Source organism: Rhineura floridana, chromosome 22, assembly GCF_030035675.1.
Source record: "Rhineura floridana isolate rRhiFlo1 chromosome 22, rRhiFlo1.hap2, whole genome shotgun sequence".
NCBI lineage: Eukaryota > Metazoa > Chordata > Lepidosauria > Squamata > Rhineuridae > Rhineura > Rhineura floridana.
In genome coordinates this window covers 7,419,420-7,443,849 of record NC_084501.1, presented here as the reverse complement: position 1 = coordinate 7,443,849, position 24,430 = coordinate 7,419,420, and the positions used below count along the sequence as shown (strand labels likewise).

General features: G+C 47.2%; 1 protein-coding gene across 2 annotated transcripts in view; it reads left to right on the top strand.

Moving 5' to 3' along the window:
- The window catches only part of EFEMP2 (EGF containing fibulin extracellular matrix protein 2), a 33,707-nt gene extending 11,521 nt beyond the window's left edge, over positions 1-22,186 (top strand). For both annotated transcript variants that reach the window (XM_061606776.1, XM_061606777.1), the window contains exons 3-12: positions 1,203-1,251; positions 6,695-6,931; positions 7,634-7,756; positions 10,236-10,352; positions 13,260-13,379; positions 15,291-15,410; positions 16,980-17,106; positions 18,149-18,344; positions 20,042-20,245; positions 21,723-22,186. In XM_061606776.1, the coding sequence (XP_061462760.1) occupies positions 1,203-1,251; positions 6,695-6,931; positions 7,634-7,756; positions 10,236-10,352; positions 13,260-13,379; positions 15,291-15,410; positions 16,980-17,106; positions 18,149-18,344; positions 20,042-20,203 (1,251 nt within the window). In that variant the 3' untranslated portion in view covers positions 20,204-20,245; positions 21,723-22,186. The remainder of the gene's footprint in view (positions 1-1,202; positions 1,252-6,694; positions 6,932-7,633; positions 7,757-10,235; positions 10,353-13,259; positions 13,380-15,290; positions 15,411-16,979; positions 17,107-18,148; positions 18,345-20,041; positions 20,246-21,722) is intronic.
- Positions 22,187-24,430: the final 2,244 nt, after the last annotated feature.

The following is a 24,430-nucleotide window of genomic DNA, read 5'->3' as shown; positions in this document are numbered from 1 at the left end:
TTTGGGTCCTGTTGTCTTTACGGTTTTTGCTTTCTAAATATGTTTTTGTAGTTTTGCATACTTTGAGCTTGCTGATACCTTCCTCTGGGGTGTGGGTGTGGCTGTTTTGGCTGCATAAGGCTCCAGACTTGGAGAATGAGTCATTAGTATATAGGATGATATGATAAATAAGAGCAAATTAAGATGGCTCAGCATCTTAAGAAGGGGAGGTCCATGTGCCTTCATACAAGCCTGAACTTAGGCAAGGCTTAGCCCCTCTCCCCTACCTATTTGGGGTTGAGGGCTGGGATGCACAGAACTCTGAAGATAATGTCTGTGAACAAGTATAGATTGCTGTTCCTTTGCAGCCATAGAACCATAGCAAGCATGTCTTTGTCAGGTGAAAAAAGAGAATGGGGCTCCTGTACCTTCAATAACATACTATCTGAAATTCCCTCTACTACACAACAATCAAAGGTGCAAGAGCCCTCTCCTCTTTTGCACTGATGGTGGTGGTGGACGTCTAGGTTAGGGTTGCATGAGTCCAGGTTGCATGAGTTTTAGCTCTTAGCTAGGGATGTGCTAGAATTCCGCCCAATTTTTCATTAATTTTCTTATTCTCTATCATTGTGGGTTGGATTTTTATGAGGGATGTTCTGCGACTATTATCAAAAATGGATTTAAAACAAAAACACCCACCTCTGAAATATTGATATTAAGAATGATAAATTTATCACTACTGCCTTTCATTTATTGCTATTTCCTTTTAGAATAGTATTTCTTTTCCAAATATTGATGTTCGTAATATTTTTTTGCAGGGCTCAGTAAAAGCAGAAGCTAGCAGATAGAGAACAAACTTGAATCGATACCGGCCTATGAGGTCGACGGAATGCTTTTGAACTGGCATTGGCGAATGGATCCGATCCCTAGTCTAAGCCCCAGAATATATTCTCAATACATGATGTAATTAATCAAGAGACTGCTTCTGAGCATGTGTAGAGGGCCTCTCTCCCACGGCCACAACTAGCCAGTATACTCTCACGGGCAGAGGAAGAGGACTTGCATGACAGAAGGCACAGCTGTAAGGAAGTCTGAATAGCCACCATGCTTTCCTGTTCAGAAATGAGTGCCCCCTGTCTTGCAAAGGAGATAGCATTCCTCCCAGGTCTGGAGTCTGGCAGGGTTTGTTTAACCCTTTCATATTTGTTCTCCCTCCGTCCTAGGAATGCACTGACGGCTACCAGTGGGATGTTGAGAGTCAACACTGCAAAGGTACACGGCGTTCTGGAAAGCCACTGCGTTGGGGGTAGGGATGAAGTGATCTGTCCATTTCTTTTTTGTTTTCTCTCAGAACCTCGTTTTCCCAATCTTACGTTCAGTTTGCTTTAAAAAAAAAAATCCCCATGAAAATTCATGTGTGCATTTTCCTGTACATTTATCTTCAGTGCTGGCTGGCGGCTCCATGACAGTGGGGCAGTGGAGTCTGCTCCAGGTTTTCGTCTGAGCTAAAGCTGGCCAAGGTACTCAGCAACTCCTTGAAAGTTTGGACTAAAACCCAGAGGGGATTCCACTGCCCCACTGACATGGATTCCCCAGCCCCCACTTTTTTTCCTAATAGACACGTTGCTGTATATAATTTGGCCTCATCGGTGCATTTTTGCCGGTGGTTTTCCTAACAGAATGATTTTTTTTGTACATGATTCTCCTGAATATCTGCACTTTAGTGCATGCTTTCACCCTAACGCGCATTTCTTACCTGCAGAACTGAATTCTTGGAGAATTCAGAAAATTGCAAATTTTTGAAGGCAATTTCGGTTTCAGGTTATGCATTGGTTCAGGAAGTGTGACTACTGTAGGGTTTTGTATTCAATTGCGGACAGAGCAAACTTCTGTCTCCCCCTTAGCTGGGGGACAACTTGCAGGCAGGACAGAAGAGAGGGGCCGTAGGTCAACACAGGATGAACCGCAGGCCAACTTGCCTATCTGTGCTGGCTTTGTGGAGCCAATAGAATAGGGTTGCCAAGTCAGAGGCATCCCAAACCCTGAAATTTCAGGGGTGGGACCTAGTGATGTCATGGGAGCAGGATGTAGTGATGTCATAGGGTCGGGCTATAGTGATGTCATAGGAGTGGGCCCAAGTGATGTCATTAAGCATGATACATTAAGCATCAACACAGTTGCTTGGAGCATACAATTCAAACAAAAAATTTCTCTGATTGGAAATTAAGATAGAAATCTTAACTAAAAGATAGAGCATGGGTAGGGAACATTTAATCTAGCTTACTTGCTTCTGACAAGAAGGGTTTAAGTGCCCCCAGGCTAGCCCAGTCACCAGAAGGCCACTGTAGGAAGAAAGGAGCCTAGTGTTATGGAGATGTTAGATGGGAGTACTCAGGAGAAAAGATGGATGCCCCTGAAGGCGGCAATTCTAAACACACTTACTAAGCCCCATAGAACTCAGTAGGACTTCTGAGTAGATATGTTTTGGATTGTGCTGTTGGTAAAGGTTGGCTAGGGATCCTCGGCAAAGATATCCATACCCAAGCAGGGTTGGCAACCCCCTGCCTGGAATGCCCTGCCTGGAATGCCCTGCCTGTACCTTTTAACATGGCTGCTCCAAACTTCTTTACAGATTTGACCCTTTACTTCAGAAAGAGGTTTGAGAAATTAGTAAGAGTAAGAAGATTCTCTACCCTTTTCCGTCTACCTTGTGGGGCCGCTATAAACTCACTTTGACAGCCAACCCAATTCCAGTGAAAAACAATTGACAGACAGAAAACACACGTGGTTTGGTTACAGGCAGCAGCTTGGGAGCAACAAGAATTGCAGCCACACTGCCCAGCATGTGAATTCTCTTTTACCACTATTGGACAAGAAACAAACTTTCATGCAACCAACAAGGTGCATCATCAGTGGGTTTAAGGGGGTTGAGCTGAGTGCATGGAACCATTGTTGTTTCTATGTATGTAAGGGAATGAGGTTAAGGGTAAATGAAATGCAAACAGGAAAACAAAAACAAAAGACAGTGATGATTTCCTAAATGCAATACCATACCAACCACAACAAAATTCCTTGAGTAAGGCAGAAAGCTGAGCATCCCACAACCAGTCAGGATTCCTAACCACAAACCAAAACTAAAAAATTCCTGGCAGCCAGTCAGCCGAGGTCACAGAAATCCCCATGCAGCACAACCTGACTTGGGGGCTGCAGTTAGTGCAGAATGCTGTGGCACGATTTCTGACATGAGTGAGACGCTATCAGCCCATAATACCTCTGCTCCGAAATCTGCACTGGTTGCCGATTTGCCACCAGGCCAAGTTCAACATATGCTTTCCATGTTACGGGTGCCACATAGTACTCGTTCTGCTCTTGTAAGAAATCAGTCCTTTCGTATGGCAGCACCCACACTTTGGAACTCCCTGCCTATTGACATCAGGCAGACACCTTCATTGTACCCTTTTTGGCACCTGCTAAGAACATAAGAACATGCCTGCTGGATCAGGCCAGTGGCCCATCTAGTCCAGCATCCTGTTCTCACAGTGGCCAACCAGGTGCCTGGGGGAAGCCCGCAAGCAGGACCTGAGTGCAAGAACACTCTCCCCTCCTGTGGCTTCCGGCAACTGGTTTTCAGAAGCATGCTGCCTCTGACTAGGGTGGCACAGCACAGCCATCATGGCTAGTAGCCATTGATAGCCCTGTCCTCCATGAATTTGTCTAATCTTCTTTTAAAGCCATCCAAGCTGGTGGCCATTACTGCGTCCTGTGGGAGCAAATTCCATAGTTTGACTATGCGCTGAGTAAAGAAGTACTTCCTGTTGTCTGTCCTGAATCTTCCAACATTCAGCTTCTTTGAATGTCCACGAGTTCTAGTATTATGAGAGAGGGAGAAAAACTTTTCTCTATCCACTTTCTCAATGCCATGCATAATTTTATACATTTCTGTCATGTCTCCTCTGACCCGCCTTTTCTCTAAACTAAAAAGCCCCAAATGCTGCAACCTTTCCTCGTAAGGGAGTCGCTCCATCCCCTTGATCATTCTGGTTGCCCTCTTCTGAACCTTTTCCAACTCTATAATATCCTTTTTGAGATGAGGTGACCAGAACTGTACACCGTATTCCAAATGCGGCCGCACCATATATTTATACAACGGCTAAAAACATTTTTGTTTGGGCAAGCCTACCCAGGCATGTAAAAGCTAGTATGCTTTTTATCTGTTTTTACTCATTGTTGGTTTTATTATTTTGAATGTTTTCAAATATATGTCTTTAACTGTTTTTGCCAATAATTTTATTGTTTAATTCCTTCTGTAAACCGCTTTGACATTTTTCACAATAAAGCAGTATATAAATGTTGGAAATAAAATACATAAATAAATTTTGGAGTCATTGTGGCTCTTGGGTCTTGTCCCACATTTAGGAACAAAGAAATCTACCTTATACTGACTCAGGCCATTTGCTACCATCTAGCTGAGTACTGATCACATGGACTAGCATTGGCTCTCCAGGATTCCAGGCAATAGTCTTTTCTAGAAATTGAATTTTGGACCTTTGCACGCAAAGCATATGCCCTACCACTGAGCTACAACCCTTTCTCTGTTTTAAAAAGTATCTTTTAAAATTGTTCTTTTCAATTCACTAATGAATGCACAGCATACCTAGGACAGATCCATATCATTCATTTAAAGCACATTAAACACATATTTGAAGGACATGAATCCCACCACAGAATCATGGGAACTGCAGTTTGTTAAGGGTAGTGGGGACAATAACTGTGAGGGGGAAACTACAGTTCTCATGATTCTTTAGGGGAAGTCATGTGCTTTAAATGCGGGTTGGATGTGCTTTAAATGTATTGTGTGGATCTACTTAATAAACTTTGCCTGCATGTAAACCGTTTTAATTATTTTTTTTAATGGAAATGAGCTATAAAGTTTACTAGGTAACCTGTAAAGATATTTATAGTGAAATCCTACCTTTGTTTACTCAGAAGCAAGTCTCAATGTATTCAGTGGGGCTTACCCAAACAGGGAAGTGTGCACAGAGCTGCAACTTCAAGTGATAAGGAACTTCATTTACCCAACCCAAAATTCAGAATCATGCCACTTGAAGCTGTTTTGCAACTGTTTATACTTTTTATGGTTATTGAATTTTAAAGGGATTTATTTCTTCTTGTGAGCTGCCTTGGTTTCCAATTGGCAATCCTACCTCACAGGGTTGTTGGGAAGACTCCATATACACACACACACTGGAGATGTAAAAATACATAGACCTCATACAATAGTTTATTTTCAAAACCAGTTGATCATTGAAGAACATTTAAATAAAATCAGTATTAGTTTCCTACAAAATAAAAGCAGTGATACCTGTGTAAGCCCTGCCTAATTGTTTTAGAAATAGGATTGGAAGGGAGAGAGAAAGATTTACAACATAAGCACAATCCTTTTTAATGTTCACAAAAGTCCCATTAATTTACAGCACAATCCTAACCATGTCTACTCAAAAGTAAGTCCTATTGAATTCAGTGGGGTTTACTCCGAGTATGTGGGATTAGCATTGCAGCTTTACTCCCAGAAAAGCAAGAACTGGATTACAGCTTCATACTGGGAATGTTTTCAAAACATTGCCCTCTTCAACAGCCCAGGAAAATTTAAACTTGTTTGACTCCTGCACACAAGAGAAAGAAAGACTTTTGGTACTGCTGAAAGCTATATACTTAATTTATGAGATTTTCATATCTACCTTTGCAATGGGGTCTAGGTACTGCCTGGAGGCATGGAAATCCCTTGTCAATCACAATCCTGACTTCACTTATTGGCTACAAACCTGAAAAGGCAGGGTTAGAGCAGCCAGCTAAGAGATAATTTCACAGAAGTTGGGAGGGCAGTTGATGTTTTGGTGTATATCTCGTGATCCAGACCGCCTAGAAACTTAATTTTTTAAAAAATGAAAGCTGAGGAGATTAAGCTGACTCATCCGGAGACCCGGAGAGGACCCCAAAAATCCAGAGTCTCCAGGTGAAAACCAGACACCTGGCAACCCTACCATGGAGGGATTGTGAAACTCGGAACCGGGGACCAAATGTGGCCCTCCAGGCCCCTTGGTCAGGCCCTTGGGACTCTCTCCAGCCACATCCCTTCACCTGACCTTCCTTCACATCTCCTGGATTATTTTTCCGTCACCATAATTGTAACCTTGAACTCTGATCATGCCTGTTGCTTGCCTAGAAGGAGGATAGGGAGGAGTGGGTGGGTGGGTGTGAGCGTGCGTAGAAACTAGCCTTCTGTATATAGGTAAAAATTATAGGGGTTGCTCTGCTCACTTTTGCCTCTGGCCCTGCCCGCTACTGGCATACGGCCCCTGGAAAGTCACCCAGAAGGGAATGCGGTCCTCGGCCTGAAAAACTCTCGCCCGCCCCCCCCCCCAGCAGCAGTTAGAGTGACAGGAGGACAGACCTCACTGAGAAGACATCTTGGGCTCTGGGCTCTGCAAAACGTTGCCGCCCTGGGCTCCTTTGGAAGCAAAAGTATAAGTTTAATTAATAAATGCATAAATAAATAACAAAATGCAGAGCCATCACTGGCTACGATGCAAAATGCATTACCGAAGGAGCTAGAACTGGGGAGGGAAAGGAGGGAGCCTGGGTACCCGAGCCCATCCACTCCTCGCCATCCTTCCGCCACCTGGCTCTACTGCCTCAATCTTTCTTCACACCCCAGATGTGAACGAATGCGAGACCATCCCCCACGCCTGCAAAGGGGAGATGAAGTGCATCAACCATTATGGGGGGTACCTGTGCCTCCCCCGCTCGGCCTCCGTGATCAACGACGTCAACGCCGAAAGGGCCTCTCTGCCCAGCCCGCCCAGGCCTCGGCCTCCCCGGCCCCCGCATCCTGCCTCTCGACAGAACACCTGCCCCCAGGGCTACGAGCCGGACAGACATGGATCCTGTCTGGGTGAGTGGGGAAGGGGGATGGCGAGGGAGGGAGGGAGGAGACACATTTCCCACCACTGATGGAGGAAAAAAAAAAGAGACATTCACCTGGACTTAGAATGGAATAGTAGAGTTGGAAGGGGCCTGTAAGGCCATCAAGTCCAACCCCCTGCTCAATGCAGGAAGACACCCTAATGGTTTGGCTGTATCCGACATTCTACAGCAGAGTAGTAGCAAATTTAGAAGTGCAGGGCCCTTCATGATAGTCGCACCAGGCCCCCTCACAGCCACGTTCCCTTTCCCTTCTCGCACCTGCTCTCCATGTTGTCTCTGAGTCCACAGTCCACTACAACAGACACCTCTAGGAGCCCATCAGCATGAAAGGGGAGGCTGTCTGCTAGCTCAAGGGCTGACTCACTTCCTTTCACTTTGTTTGGCTCCAGTCAGCACAAAAGGACAAGGACTCTTCTCAAGGGCTAATGTGGTCCCCTTTCTTGAGGATTGGCTCTTACATAGGGACCCTGAGAGACTGGGACCCTGCTCCCCCAAAAAGGAAGGGGTCTGCGCTGCCCCATCACAATCCCGGGCAACTGCACCTCTGGACATGCATAGAAATGAGTCAGGAAGAGCTAGTGTTTACTTGGCAGTTTCACTTGGGAGGTCCGCCCCTCCCACCCCCTGGGATTGTGGCGTCCCAACTGTGTTGTGTTTTTGTTCCACCCAGATGTGGATGAATGCGAATACGATTTGCACGACTGCCAGCCGAGCCAGGAGTGCATCAACACGCCCGGAGGCTTCCACTGTCAGTGTCCGGATGGCTATCGAAAGATTGGCACCGAATGTGTGGGTGAGTGAGCCGGAGGGCCCCCCTGAGATGCCCTTTAGGCTCTCCTAGGAGCGGGGTGTGCCCATTCATAAAACCAAAGGGGCCCGTTTAGTTCAATGTTGCTCTGAAACAAATGAATGTAGTAACACACGTGCAGCTCCTGCAACAAAATGTTGCAGGGCAGAGTGCTCATGTTCAGGGGACGGCCACTCAGCCATGCTCCATTCCATTCCCCTCCCTCTGTCTGTTTTCCATCCCCTCTCCCCACCAGCACCCGTTCAGCATTCCATGGCCATTGGGCATATTCAACCCTCATTTTGGGTCCCCCTCCCTCCCAAGATCTTTTGTGCTTCTCTAAACCTGGATGCATAAGGATAAGCAACGGAGCTTCTGTCAGCAGCTGTCTTCTGGAAGCCAACATTTTTTATTTACCGATAATGTCTTTTTTAAAATGGTATTTGATATTTTATTTCATTTGTATATATTGTTTTAGCACTGCCTTGATCTTTTGCACGAGATGGTGACATATAAATAAATAAATAAATAAAATGGCAGCCCCATAAAAATATATTTTTTAAAAATGATCCCTGTCCCCACAGGAACAGCAGTAAATGTAAAATAATTTAAGGTGAGGAAAATCCCACAGCAAATGAGAGTAAGGAAATGAATGTATTTTCAATGCATGAAAGATGAAATGAAAGGGATTTTCACAAAGGACTAACAAGACAAAGGTGATCTTTAGTAATGAAAATGAATGGAGTCACGAAACGGGGTTGGGGGTGAGGAGCCATCCTGATTGCACACCCTTAGTTTTTGTTTTTTTAAAGCACTGGGGCTCACGCTTCCCTGGAAGTCATCTCTTTTTATCTGGAAGGTAAGTCCAGAGGCTGCAAGTGCCACAATAGTTTAGTGGCCTTAATATGTTGTCTCGTTGCCATCCGTTGTAAGACCAATATTGAAATTTGAAAACACCAGCAGCAGCAATGCAATTTTGATGGAGTCACCCTCCCCTTTTCTGATCAAATTTTGAGACTGTTTATTTTTTAAAAAAATTAAAAGCTGGCCATGAGAACTGGCTGATGGAGATACTTTTCAGGAAAAAAACCACAGGTCCATGAGTTGTCTTGACCTCGATCTGGGCTGAAATGTCTCAGAAAACTTTCTGTGGGTGAAATTCTCTGAGAATGTTCTAATTTTGAGCCCCCTCCTCCTGAGAATGCTAAATATTCTCTGAACATTCTCTGCTATGTCTTGGTCGAGACCACCTTTTCTCCCCCCACAATGCTCTGGGATGGCACTGTGTGTCGGGTATGGGGTGGGGGATACAAAATGGCAGTTGCTTTCAGAGCTTGGAAAAGTTACTTTTTTGAACTACAACTCCCATCAGCCCAATCCAGTGGCCATGCTGGCTGGGGCTGATGGGAGTTGTAGTTTTAAAAAGTAACTTTTCCAAGCTCTGTTTGTCCCAGGGAGTGACGGCTGGTGGCTCCACGCCAGTGAGACATTAGAATCCGCTCTGGGTTTTATTCTGAACTTTCAATGAGCTGTCCAAGGTGCTGACCCTATTGTGGGAATGGGTTTCAGTGCCTTTGACAGCTCTTTGAAAGTTCAGACTAGAACCCGGCCCACTAACATGAAGCTACCAGCCGCCACTGGTCCCAGGCATTGTGGGAGATTCCAAATGGCAGCCGGGCAGGCAACAGAAAAGCTCTGTTGCTGATGCTGCTTGCAGCACCAGCTAAAAAACAAAGGCTTTTAAATCAAATAGCTGTGCTCACAACTCTGGGAAGAGAGAGGCTAGGCTTGTTTGCATCACACTAAACTGTGGTTCAGCGCTGTGTCCAGACATGGCCATTCTCTGTATGTTTGCCTCCTCTGTTTACGCAGAAAATCTAATTGCCAATATGAGTGATCGAGTTGTTGGTTTTGTTCCAGAGTAGCAAATAGCACCTGAGTGAGCATTGTGCGCTTGATGCCTTGCTAAATGTTACACCTTCTCTGGAATTAGTCACACTGAGACTTTAAGCTTCAAAACAAGAAAGAACTACTTTATTCTGGAAGTACATACTCAATAGGAAAGCGTTCTACATCTAGCTGACTAGCTAAGTTGGAGACGCAAACACTAAGCATAGTGTCTGCCCTCATGCTGTGAGGAGAGAGACAGACAAAGAGAAGATGTCTTCTTTCTCACTCAAGAGAATGGAGAAGAAGCCAGAAGATGTGGTCAGCATCCTAAGAATAACAGTTTACACAGGAAGGAAGAGTCATCAGGAGATCAAAGGATAGGTATCGCCTAGGAATCCGGAGGTCTCCTCTCTATCTACTCTTTTTAACCCCATGCAGACCCAACCCACCAGTTTGAGCTGAACCACATATCCCACCAGGTTTCCCAGTGAGGAGGGGGCTTTCTACACATGCTCAGAAGCACAGTGGGGAGGCAGCGGGACGGGTCAGAGAGTGACATAATCACTGAGGTTTCCTCGCCTTTCGCCCCTTGCAGACATCGACGAATGCCGCTATCGCTACTGTCAACACCGCTGCGTCAACTCCCCCGGCTCCTTCTCCTGCCAGTGTGAGCCTGGCTTCCAGCTGGCCAGCAACAACCGCTCGTGCGTGGGTAAGGCCCTTGTCCTGCCTCCCCCATCTCCCTTGCAGCGCTCGGATCCCAAATTAGCCCCCACAGAGGGCCCACTTTCCTTGCTGGAGGCAGAGCTTGGGAAAGTCACTTTTTTGAACTACAGCTCCCATCAGCCCAGTCCAGTGGCCATGCTGGCTGGGGCTGATGGGAGTTATAGTTAAAAAAAAGTAACTTTCCCAAGCTCTGGCTGGAGGGTTGCCATTCCTGACCAATCCTCCCTTGCTGATTGTGACGTCAACCGGTAGGGAGGGTCTCTGTCGCTGAGTGGCACAGCACTAGCTTTGCATGCTGAAGTTCTCCAGTTCAACCCCCAGTTAAAAGGGCCAGGTAGCAAGTGATCAGGGACACCCTTCTTTGCCTGAGGTCCTGGGCAGCTGCTGCCGGTCAGAGTAGACAGCACTGGGCAAGATGGGCAGATAGCCTGATCTGGGTCACAGCACAGTGGCAGAACATCTGCTTTGCATGCAGAAGGTCCCAGGTTCAACCTCCAGTGGCATCTCCAGGCTGGGCTGGGAGAGTTTCTCTGCCTGAAATCCTGGAGAGCTGCTGCCAGTCAGTGTAGACAGTGCTGAGCTAGATGGACCAATGGTCTGACTCGGTATAAGGCAGCTTCTTATCCAGCCAAACATAGACTCTCTTGTGTTCCAAGGGAAAGCCCATAGGCAGTGTGGTATAGTGGTTAGAGTGTCACAATAGGACCTGGGAGGCCAGAGTTCAAATCCCGACTCAGCCATGAAGCTTGTTGGGTGACCTTGGGCCAATCACAGTCTCTCCCAACCTACCCTACAGGGTTGTTGTGAGGATAGAATAAAGAGGGAGAAGAACCATGTACGCCACTCTGAGCTCTTCAAAGGAAAGATGGGATAACATAAATGTATAAACAAGCAAACCAACCAACCATAGCTTAGTTGCAGAACACTTCCTTTGCATGCAGAAGGTCTTGGGTTCAGTCCCCAACATCTTTCAGGAGAAAGGATCTGATAGCACTGACAGGAAAGAATTCTGTTCCCCTGAGGCCTTAAGAGCTGCTGCCATTCAGAGTAGGTAATCCAGGGACTCAATGGAAAATAGCCGCACCTGATATAAGGCACCTTCCTATGTTCTTATCAGGAAACAGCTGAGTAAGAGGAGGGTAGAGTTGTGAACATGAATGAACGTAGTTACACCAACTGCTTAGCCTTAGTTATAGTCTGGGTTAAGGAGTAAACCAAGGCCCACCAGGCCTTCGAAAAGAGTGTGCAGGCATCACCAGTCAGCCGTCGGGCAACATCTGCCGAGTCCTGTGCACCACCAGCTGATTGATGGCTGAAGCCAAAGGCATCTTAGAAAACCTGGCTGTTGTGGAGGGATTTCAGCAGGAGACACCTGCAATGCATGGTATCCTTCTGGGAAGACTCGCGGAGTTGGGAGTTGGGGGCACTGCTTGGCGGTGGCTCCGCTCCTACTTGGTGGGTCGTCACCAGAAGGTAGTGCTTGGGGAACATTGCTCGATACCCTGGACTCTCCATTGTGGAGTCCCGCAGGGATCGGTACTGTCCCCCATGCTTTTTAACATCTACATGAAGCCGCTGGGTGCGGTCATCAGGAGTTTTGGGGTGCGTTGTCATCAGTACGCTGATGACACGCAGCTCTATTTCTCCTTTTCATCGTCTTCAGGTGAGGCTGTTAACATGCTAAACCGTTGCCTGGCCGCTATAATGGACTGGATGGGGGCTAACAGACTGAAGCTCAATCCTGACAAGACCGAGACGCTGTTGGTGAGTGCCTTCACTGCCCAGATGGAGGATGTTCATCCTGTTCTTGATGGGGTTACACTCCCCTTGAAGGAACAGGTTCATAGCTTGGGAGTTCTTTTCGATCCTTCCTTGTCTCTCGAGACCCAGGTGGCCTCGGTGGCACGGAATGCTTTCTACCATCTTCGACTGGTAGCCCAGCTACGTCCCTATCTGGACAGTGACGACCTCGCCTCAGTTGTTCACGCTCTGGTAACTTCTAGGCTGGACTACTGCAATGCATTCTATGTTGGGCTGCCCTTGAAGATAGTTCGGAAACTACAGCTAGTCCAGAATGCAGCGGCCAGATTACTGATGCGGACCAGAAGGTCTGCTCATATAACACCTGTTCTGGCTCGTCTGCACTGGCTTCCTATTTGTTTCCGGGCTAAATTCAAAGTGCTGGTTTTGACCTATAAAGCCCTACACGGCATGGGACCGCAATACCTGGTGGAACGCCTCTCCCAATATGAACCTACCCGTACACTGCGCTGAACATCTAAGGCCCTCCTCCGGGTGCCATCCCATCGAGAAGCCCAGAGGGTTGTGACTAGAACTAGGGCCTTTTTGGTAGTGGCCCCCGAACTGTGGAATAGTCTCTCCAATGAGGTACGCCTGGCGCCGACGCTGCTATCCTTTCGGTGCCAGGTGAAAACCTTTTTATACTCCCAGGCATTTTAAAGTGTATTTTAAATTGTATTTTATAGTGTATTTTATCAGTATTTTCATTATTGTTGTATTTTGACGTTGTTGGTTCTTTGTTATTGTTTGTTTTGATCTTTGATTTTGTTATACTTATTGTATTTATATATTGTGCTTGTTTTATCTCTTATGTACACCGCCCAGAGAGCCTTTTTGGCTTAGGGCAGTATATAAATTAAATTAAATAAAAATAAATAAATAAATAAAAATTAAGTGGCAGTGAGTCGCAGGACTAAGGGAGCAGGAGACCTTCTGAGAGTGTACGCTTGCTTGTAGACAGGCTGGAAGAGAAAAACGGTTGTCCCAATGTTAGGTGTGCCCTCCTGGATAAATGCACACGTCATCCACACTTCCCACATGACGATTCAACCCAACCCTTGCTTAAGCCATACCTTTGCAACCTCTCCTCCAGACGTGAACGAGTGTGAGATGGGCGCCCCTTGCGAGCAGCGCTGCTTCAACACCTATGGCACGTTCATCTGCCGCTGCAACCAGGGCTACGAGCTGGACCACAACGGCTTTAGCTGTAAAGGTAGGTGGGCTCAGTCTCCAGCCCAGTTCACCCCCCTTTTCCGGAGCTCTGCCTCTCTCCCTTTCCCTCGGCTCCTCCTACCCGGAGCTTCTCAAGCTCAGGTCCCCAGACGTTGTTGGGGAAGGGCCATAGCTTAGTGGCAGAGCACCTGCCTTGCATGCAGAAGGTCCTGGGTTCAACCTCTGGCATCTCCTGGTACGACTGGGAGAGAAAGCCTGGAGAGATGCTGCCGGTCAGTGTAGACGATATTGAGCTAGATGGACCAGTGGTCTGACTCAGTATAAAGCAGCTTTCTGTGTTCCTAACTCCCACCATCCCCAGCAGCCATTGTAGGGAATAGTTAGGGATGATGGGAGTTGTAGTCCAACAGCATCTGGGGACCTGAGGTCCGTGGAGGCTGGTTCAGTGGGGCTGGTGGGGCGGTGCCCTCAGCCAGCCCCCACCTGCTCACCTCCTTACTTATCACTAGTCTGGGGGGTGGCCCTGGCTGTCACCTTCCTCCTCTGCCTTACTCTCAGTGTTGCCCTTAGAGGATGGCGAGAAAACTAGAATGAGTTGACCCTGTCTGTCATTGGCGGTGGCTCCACCTACTCTCGGGCTCCCTGCTTTCCACCCCACCAGTCCTAATGGGCAACGGCAGTAGCGTAGTGGCAAATTCAGAAATGCAGGGTCCCTTCATGTTAATCCTATTTTTTTTGCTGTGGGGTTGAGAATGAGATCCTTGATAATGCCTAGGAATCAATAAGCATGAAAGAGGAGAGTGTTCGCTACTGAGAAGAGTCTTCTCGGTGTTTGACTCACCTCCTCTCACTCTGGTTGGCTCCAATCCGCAGGGAAAGACAAGGAAGCATGTTAGAAGACTCTTCTCGGCGGCTAACACACTCCCCTTTCACACTGATTGGCTTGTAGAATGCTGGAGACGTAGGGACCCTGCTGGGCCCTGCTCCCAAAAAGTAAAGGTTCTAAGACCCCCTGAGACCCTGCACAATTACACCCCTGGGCACCAGCCACTGCTGCCCAAGTTTGAAAACAGCTCTCCTGCCCAATTTGTCCAAGCGCTTCCCATATGAGCTTTCAAGAGGTGCGGCCAGTTGGCATTGGTTCTTGGACCGTGGCCTGTCAATCAGCTCAGGGGCCTCATTTTTGCCAACGCGGTTTGAAATCAAATTGTGTAGGCAAAGGGGCAGCCCGGCACTTTGCAAGTTGCACTGACAATCAGCTGACGGTGCCTGCAAACCCCTCTTTTAGCCAAACTGCTTCTTTACCTCTCCTACACTCTATGTGGTGTCAGGTGTAGGGCAAGTGAGTGTGGCTTGGCCGAAATGGCGTCATGAGCCAAATGGGGAGGCATGGCGGGCCAAATTATGCTCGTGGGGTGGAGGTTCCCCATCGCTGATCTAAATAGCTACAGCCTAATCACTAACAACCCTCCTCTGGGCAAGGTACGCAAGAGGGTGGAAGCCATGCATCTGCAGACGGATGAAGCAGATTATCTCGGTCCATTTTAATCCAGCTTCAGTTAAGAACCTAAGAAGAGCCCGACTGCTGGATTAGGCCAGTGGCCCATCTGGTTCAACATCCTGTTCTCACAGTGGCCAACCAGATGCCCCTGCGAAGCCCACAAGCAGGACCTGAGTGCAAGAGCACTCTCCCTTCCTGCGGTTTCCAGCACCTGGTATTTATTTTAATGTAAAGGAAGCATCAAAACAATGTAAACAAGTTATTTATTGTGGACTTAAAAACAATGTAAACGAATACCAGTTGTATTCACTTGACTGATTTCCTTTCCTGAGCGCCGACAAACAAGCAACGTGCAGCAATTTCTGCTTCTGTGTCTGCTTAGTGCGGAATTCTCTGACATCCGTATGCATCATTCCTCCCCCTAAATGAAATCTTCTCCCTCTTTCCCAGACATTGATGAGTGTAGCTACTCTACCTACCTGTGTCAATTCCAGTGCGTGAACGAACCTGGACATTACTCTTGTGTCTGCCCGCAAGGATACCAGCTACTGAGCACCCGCCTTTGCCAAGGTAACTGTCTGACATGCATGGCTGTCTTGGGATGGAGTGGATCCTGGCCCAGCGTATTTGGGTGGCGTGGGACCACAGAAGCATAAATTGTCTGTGTGAGAGTATTAGACACAGGTGAGTCACCCTGGTTTCCTTTCACTAGGGCTGCAGCCTATTGAAAACATTGTAACTGATTAACTGGTTAAATTTTCATTGGTGGCTCCCTGCTTGCAGAATGCCCTCCCCAAGGAAGCCCGCCTCGCGCCATTGTTGTCTTTATTTTTGGGGCCAGGCAAAAGCATTTTTTTGTACCCGTGTCTTTGGTCCTTAATTTGGAGGGTAGCTAGTTATGTCTGTGTCCCCTTTTTCATCTCTTCCTTTTAAGAGGGGATCTTCTTTTCTGTAAATACTTGGATGAACACTGTAGGTCATGCTTCATTCCTGTTTTATATTTATTTTATTTGTTAAATTTTTATACCACCCCACTAGCATAGCTCTCTGGGTGGTGTACTGTATGTCTTGATCTTGTAAATCAATCGGAGAGACCTTGGTGTCAATCTTTGCATAAATTTGGGTAAAAACAATATTTCCAAAGTAAGAAGTATATTGACTTTTGTGTTTAGCTGTTGCACAGATTTCATAACAGAGGTTTTTTTAATAAAGTGGGAGTGTTTTGTACTTCTGTAACCCTCGAGGTCACCCTGAGGCCACATTCGCACCATACATTTATTCCACTGTATACACAGGGGTGTAGTTGTCCGGAGTCTCAGGGGGTCTTAAACCCCTTACTTTGTGGAGGACAGGGTCCCTACATCTCCACCATCCTACGAGCCAATCAGCATGAAAGGGGAGTATGTTAGCCACTGAGAAGAGTCTTCTAACACGCTTCCTTGTCTTTCCCTGCTGATTGGAGCCAATCAGAGTGAAAGAAGGTGAGTCAGCCACTGAGAAGGCTCTTCTCAGTAGCTAACACTCTCCTGTTTCATGCTTATTGGTTCCTATTTGTTATGGAAGAAGGCATTAACAAGGATCTCTTTCTCAACCCAGGAGCAAAAAAGGGGGGAGGGGGCGTGGCTGTGACTAACGTTACTGATTACTCCACTTTAAACAGCCATGGCGTTCCTCAAAGAATCGTTGGAAGGGTAGTTTGTGAAGGGTGCTGAGAATGTCAGGAGACTCCTCTTTCCATCACAGATCTACAATTCCCGGAGTAGTTTAACAGGCAATCCCTCTTCCCAGGGAATTCTGGGAATTGCGGCTTTGTGAGGTGAACAGGGGTCTCCTAACCACCCTCAGCACCCTTCACAAACGACACTTCCCAGGATTCTTTGGGGGAAGCCATGACTGTTTGAAGTGGAATAACAGTGGAATAAATGTATGGTGTGGATGTGGTCAGAGTTTGCCAATACCTCCCTCTTGTATTGATTAGGCTACATAAGGGCCGACACTCCAAGAACTGAGATCAGTATTGGCATATAGATTGGATCAGGTGAAGCTTGCCTGGTTTTCTGGTTGACACTGCAGCTGATACTAGCAGTCATGCGACAACAGGGTCGAATAGGGTTTTTCTCTCTCTCTCTGCAATCCTAGACATTAATGAGTGTGAGACAGGAGCCCATCAATGCACTGAATCACAGAACTGCGTCAACTTTCATGGCGGGTACCGATGTGTGGAGAAGAACCGCTGCCAGGAACCATACATGCAAGTCTCTGAACAGTGAGTGTGGTGGGCTGGTTGAGGGGGCAGAGGAGAGAGGGCGCCGCGAAAACGATTCCGTCCCCTGAACAGATAGCCTAATGAACTTGTGGGATTTCTGCCACAAGCTCTGGAAAAGGGCACTAGCTTAGATACCCTGAGGGGAAGAAGGATTAGGTGAATCAGTTCAGTTTATTGTATTCGACTAAAAGCCATCACAACCCAAAAGGATATATATATCCCAAAACAAAGTGCAGAAAAGTTCAAGTTGACGAGTCCCCTGTACGGTCCACTGCGATGGCGCTCCTGGTATTTGCACGGATATGTTTTGCTCCCTTAGTGAACAAAGCTGTTTTGTATGTAACATATGGGTCACAATCTGACAGTAACCAACATACTTTCACATAGGAAGTCTCGCCCCATAAGGCTGTTAAAATCTGGCCCAGGAATCTCTCTCTAGGAGTCTGATATAGGTAGCAGAGTAATAGGTAGTGAGAAATGTCCTTTATCTCTCCCCCACCACAAGGATTAGGTGAATCTCATGGAGGATAGAATCATAGAGCAGTAGAGTGGGAAGGGGCCTATAAGGCCATCAAGTCCAACCCCCCTGCTCAATGCAGGAATCCAAATCAAAGCATTCCTGACAGATGGCTGTCCAGCTTTTCGTTTTTTTATTATTATTATTTAATAGCTGATTTGGAGGCTGGTGGCTCCATGTCAGTGGGCAATGGAACCCCCTCCGAGTTTTAGTCTGAGCTGTCCAAGGTGCTTCCTGCTTGCAGGTTTCCCATGGGTATCTGGTTGGCCACTGTGAGAACAGGATGATGGACCAAATGGGCCATTGGCCTGATCCAGCAGCCAGGCTCTTCTTACGTTCTTATGTGCTTCCTTGAAAGTTTGGACTAAAACCCGGAGCAGATTCCAGTGCTCTGCTGACATGGATCACGGCTAGTAGCCATGGATAGATTTCTCCTCCACTCTGCGGCTGGAGCACAAGGCTTCATGGTAACCCCTGACTTGCACCCTCTCCACACACCAATAACCCAATTTGCTCCCACTGTAGCCGCTGCCTCTGCCCGTCCGCAAACCCACTCTGCCGAGAGAAGGCGTCCTCCATTGTCCATCGATACATGAGTATCATGGCTGACCGGACTGTGCCCTCTGACATATTCCAGATCCAGGCTACAAGTGTCTACCCTGGTGCCTATAACACGTTCCAGATCCGCTCGGGCAACGAACAAGGAGAGTTCTATATCCGGGTGAGTCCGCTTCCTAGCAGCAGCCAGTTGGAGAGGCCTCTGCTCACACCTGCCATCTCTCCTATTTATTTGTTCATTATTACATTTATATTCCACGTTTTCCTTTGAGGATCTCAGTGTGGCGTAATTTCCCCCCCTCCCCGTTTTATCCTCACAACAAACCTACGAGGTAGGGTAGGCCGAGAAACACTGGCTCAACGTCAGCCAGTCAGCTTTGTGTCTGAGTGGGGATCTGAACCCTGGTCTCCCAGGCCCTACTCTGACATGCTAACTGCTACACCGCACTGTCTGTCCTATGGAATCTTGGCTGGCTAATTGTTTGCAAACCGGGCCAGCTAAGGTTTGTTTTGTTAGGCTTGTTCTCAGACACAGGGCCACTGTATGAGGAATGCAAAAAAGCCACTCACGGTTCATGTTGTGGAAAATATATGGCTGTTTTGGTTTACCTGGGAGCTTGAATACTATTTATTTAGTTTATTAACTTTTTCAGTAGGTCTTTGTTTTGTTCAGACAGGAGTGACTGAAGTGTCAACATGAAACGAGGTTATACTGGATGCTCACAGGCCCTCATATTACTGAGGCCTGGCCTCCGCTAAAAGTCAGGCATTCAGTGTTGCTGGTCCCATGTTGTGGAACTCTCTCTTCCAGCAGAGATTTGGCAGGCATCCCCCCTTTTTTCCTTTTCCAAACTTTCTGGAATTTTTCTTTTTCATGCCGACAGACCTTTGCAAATGTTTTAATTGATTAGTCAGTCACTGTAATTTTTTGTCTTGTTTGTCTTGTTACAAGTACAATACAAATACAATTTGTATTTTTGTTACAATACAAAAACATTTGATGGGTGTGTGGGATTGCAGTGGAGGAGAACCTTTCTCAACCCAAGGGCCACACTCTCTTCTGGGCAACCTTCCAGGGGCCGTGCGGCAGCAGTAGGGATGTGATCCATTGGACAGTGTCGGTTTTGAAAGCATTCTGTTGACCTAAAAGGCCGGTATCAAGTCAAGTTCGTTTTTTGTCTGCCAGCACCTGCTTTTACCAATTGTTTTTTCCCCTCGGAAGACATATTGATATGAATATTGATATTTTGAAAGTCAATATCAATAAATGAAAGGGAAATACCGATAAAATTATTATTCCTAACATCGATATTTTAGAGGTAGATTTTTTTTATATAAAATCCATTTTTGATAACAGCTACCTCAAAATCCGATCCACAAGAGTATAAGCAAATTAATCGAAAATTCGGTACCAAATCTGAATTGGGCGTAATTCTAGCACATCTCTAGCTAGCAGTGGGAGGGGCCAGTGGCCAAAGTGGGAGGAGCAACAAATGCAAATTTTACCTTTGTATGCTAAGATTGTTCCTATACACACTCCACACATCCCTCTCTACTCAGAGAAACAAGGTATCTTGTCAGAGTTCAAGGACACATCTCACACTCAAGGAGGATTTGACACATGGCCGGTAAGGCCATGGGGAGAATCCTGAGGGCCAGATAAAAATGCCCGGAGGGCCGCATTTGAGGTTTCCCCACCGCAGTCCAAGAGCCTGTTTGGGAAAGCAATGTCCCTTTCCAAAAACTCCCAGCTCTAACTACGCCCGTCTCCAACTGACCAGGGCCCAGCAACAAGCATCTGGCACAGTGTCCTCTCTCTCTCTCTCTGCCCTCACCCTCTGCTTTTTTTCTTCCTTGCAGCAAATCAACAACCTAAGTGCGATGCTGGTCTTGGCCCGGCCAGTGACAGGCCCCCGCGAGTTTCTCCTGGATTTAGAGATGGTCACCATGAACACCCTGATGAGCTATCGTTCCAGCTCCATGCTCCGTCTCACCGTCTTTGTGGGAGCCTATCCGTTCTAGCCAAGCAGAAGCTTCCACTTGCCTGGCTGAAGGAGGGGAGGAGTAAGTATGGAGGTTTTCTTGGGGGTGCGTGTGAGAGAGAGAGAGGCCGGCACTCTCTTCCTCCACCTCTAGGAAATGGGAAGGCCGTCAAGTCCTTGTTGAGGTGCGGAACGGTTAGGGTTAGTGGTAGAGCGCCTCCTTTGCATGCTCAGTCTCGTATCACTGGACTGGGGAACCTGTGGCCCTCCAGATGTTGCCTGACTGCATCTATCCATCATCCCTGATCATTGGCCATGCTGGCTGGGGCTGATGGGAGTTGGTGTCCAACAACAAACAGAGGGCGCCATGTTGTCTATCTTTGTTTTGGACTACAACTCCCATCGTTCCTGACTGTTAGGGATATGGCTAGGGCTGATGGGAGTTGGAGTGCGATAGCACAGCTGAGGAGATGCTACCCTCTCTGGCCAGACGACGTGGTCCCTCATCTCAGGTTTGTGGGAGCATGGCCCATGCTTACTTGGTGGCAAGGGGGAAACACTCTGTACATGCTCAGGTGCCCCAATATTTATTTATTCCTTATAGGCCCCTTCCAACTCTACTATTCTATGATTCTGTGATTCCAAGTCACTGAAAGATAGATTATTGGGGCTGAGGCCTGGCTCAGATTTAAGTAAAATAAACCAATGGACCTGTTAATTATGTGGTGGAGGGGTGGGGACAAAGGGTGGGATACTGTGGGTGTTTTTGTTCTGCAAATGAGAAGGACTACAATTGAAATCTAACTCACAGACCTAGAGGAACCCAATCCCAGCTAGTTGGCATATATGTGTGTGAGAGTTCTGCTTGTTGCAGGAAAGGCACTCTGCACAAGCTTAAAAGCATTCTTGGTCAGTAATACTTCACAGATTCCAGGCATGAGTCAGTAATTTCAAGGAGAGGCTGAGGCTGAACTTTGCCTTCAAGTTAACACCTGCATGTTACAGCTAGGGATGGGGGAGATATTTTATTTGCATTTTAATGAAAAATGATGTAATTTACACTTCTCGAATTGTATGCAAACCAGAACCCAATTATCCTTCAAAATTCACCCTTCTCTGAATTTTGCAATGCAGTTCTCAAAGCAATGTTTACAACAGTGCATATAATTAGGGGGAAATGTGCATAAAATGTATATATTTGTGAAACTAACGTAAGAAATCACTGTATTAGGGGAAATTGTTTTGCAAAAATGTGTTTGCTGTATACAAAAAAGTGTGAAGAGAAATTTACACTAAAACGCTGGCAAATTGTTCTGATAATAAAAATAATTATGTGGAAATGTGGAGAGCTGAATTTAAGATTAGAAACATGGGAAACTGAGGGGACCGAAATTGACAGGTTCCATTCTCAGAGCAACAACAGCCAACTCTCATGGGACGCCCCAGTTCAGTGCAAATCACCAGGAGATTTTGTAGTGCGTGTTTGTGTAATATATAAATATAAATCAGTAAAGGGTGCAATGGACGGCTACACTCTCTTCTTTCTCTCTCCACTGCAGAAACATCTGCTCGGTTGGGGTGGTGAGAGGATCTGAAAGATGGGGAGTCGCAACCCCAACTGCCAGGGAAGGGAGTCGCCATGGTCTTCCTCTTCCCTGACCCCCCCACAAGAACCAGAAACACTGATCAGCCGTAAGTGGACGAGGAAGGACCAAGAGCTGTGACCTGTGGCCAGATCTGTGGCTTAAATGATGAGCGCCACCCCACCCCCCATGGACCTGCACCCCCTCTGGCGTTGCCGTTTGAGCCATACCCCTGGCCAGCAATGAAATTCTTGTCCCCCTTCTGTTCCCAGGAAGGGGAGGAGAGGAGAGGACCCGCTCACCCTCCTGCATTTTGCAGCATGGAGGGGACTCTGGAACCTTTTGTAGCAAAGCTCTCTGTTGCCGTTTTCTGGTTAAAAGGGAGAGTGCAAAAAGAGAGGGGGGGAAAGACACACAAAAATTAGTAAAATGATCTTGTTAAAAAGGAAACCATTTAAATGAGAGCATTTCTGTGTCTGCATGTTTCCTGATGGCCCGAGTGCTCCAGACAGCACATCCCCCACTGTTCCCCTATATGAGGGTTGCCCTCTGTTCCAGCTGATATACAAGGGGAATCTTTGCCCTATCCATCTCTTCAGGGCTTCCTAACTGTTAGGAAGAATTCCCCTCTCCCCCGTTCTTCTAGATGTTGGATCACGTGGCCCCATCTCAAAAAGGATATTGCAGGGCGTGGGTGGGGAAGCTTGTTGGCTCCACAGGCCAGGTCCTTATCAGGATTGGCCTCCTGGGCTAAATTTAACAAGTGGGCAGGGCCACCCACCTCTCAATCACCTGACATCACAAAGACATCAGGTGCAAGGTGCTTTGAAGTCCCAAAGGTGGGCTTTCAAAGCACCTTGCAAAACACTACTAAAACAAAGGTTGCCCCCCCCTCCATTTTAGCAGGGGATTCTGATGCCATTCCTTCCCCCATCAGGAATGGGTTTTGCATGGAATCCTGCCAAATTGAGAGCAGGATTTAATCCCCGCTCATTAGCTCATGTGCAGAGGTTAAATCTTGCTCAGTTTGGCTGTGTGTCCCCATTCCCCGCTGGGAATAGGCATGTGCAGCTATCACAGGATGTAACCCCGCCCTCCTGCTCATTAGAAAGGAATCTTGTGAACTGCAGATCATGGAGCTACAATTCCCAGCACCCTTCAACTACAGTTTCCAGGATTCTTTGGGGGACGTTATGAGCTTTAAATGTATATGTATGCAGCCTTTGTTATGAGGGCACATCACAGAACTTTACAGAGTTGGAAGGGGCCATGGAGGCCATCCAGCCCAACCCCCTGCACAGGATCTGCAGTAACAGGATGTAACCAGAGCACCCCCATGGACTCTGTTTAAACACCTCATTATAAAGAGTGTCCACCACCTCCGGCAGCAGCCTGCAGTTCCAGTGTTGAATGGCTCATGTCATTACGAAGCTTCTCCTAAAACGTCTAAGCCAATCTCCACTTCCCAACCACCGGTTGTGGTCCTGCCTTCTATTGCTCTTGGTGGAGTCCCTCCTTCTCCGCCATCAATTTTATTTAACCTGCTTTTAAAGCTGGCTAAGGTGATGGTCACCCCCACTAACTCCATAAAGAATGTATGCAGCGCAAAGAAATATATTTCTTTAATCTGCAGCCCAACGATCCGGCATGTAGAAGCGAGTTCTAATATTACGGGAGACCGGGGAAAACACTACACATTCACATCCTTCACAGCGCGTGGCTCTCCGAATGCTGGGAACTGTAGTTTGTTAAGGGTGTTGGGAATCATAATTCTGTGAAAGGGTACACTACAGATCCCACGATCCTTTGAGGAAAGGTATGTGCTTCAACACACACTGAAACAGAGCTTGGGAAAGTTACTTTTTTGAACTACAACTCCCGTCAGCCCCAGCCAGCATGGCCACTGGATTGGGCTGATGGGAGTTGTAGTTCAAAAAAGTAACTTTCCCAAGCTCTGCACTGAAAGCACATGGCTTCCCCCCCAAAGGATCCTGGGAACTGTAGCAATGTGCTTTAAATGTACGGTGTGGATGTGACATCTATCTATTCCCTCCATGGTGTCATACATTCCATCTTAAAAGCCCTTTGGGGACTGCTGCAAAGGGCTTTGCGGCTGGCCCAGACTGGCAATCTGATTTGGCAGCCTCGCCCTTTAATTAATATGGGGCACTGCCCTTGGGAAAGTTCTGTTGCACAAGCCCTGCTGGAACAAGCAGTAGCACTCAGGCCCATCTCCCATTCGTCTCAAAAGGGTTTGCCCAGACAAGGGGTGCGGACTGGCTTGTGGCTCCCAGGTAACTTGCACCCTCCTTGTTGATGCTTCTGAAAGGGCTCCCTAATGCCATTTGTCTTCAAACGAACCTCAGTGGGGGCAGCCTATATGATTTAAACATTCCAGGGGCTGGGAGTGGTCAGAGAATGCAAGAAGAGCTGTGTCAGATCATTCTAATCAGACACCCATTACGGGAAGCCTGCAAGCAGGGGTTGGGCGCAACAGCAGCTCTCCCCTCCTTCAGTTTCCAGCAATGGGTGTTCAGAAGCATCCTGCCTCAGACAGCAGAGGTAGGGGTACAGCACAGGTGTCACGGCTAGTAGCCATCAACCGCCTAATGCTCTGTGAATTTGTCCGATCCTCTTTGAAAGACAGCTGTCCCACAGGAGGTGGCCAGACTCCCAGGGGCTCT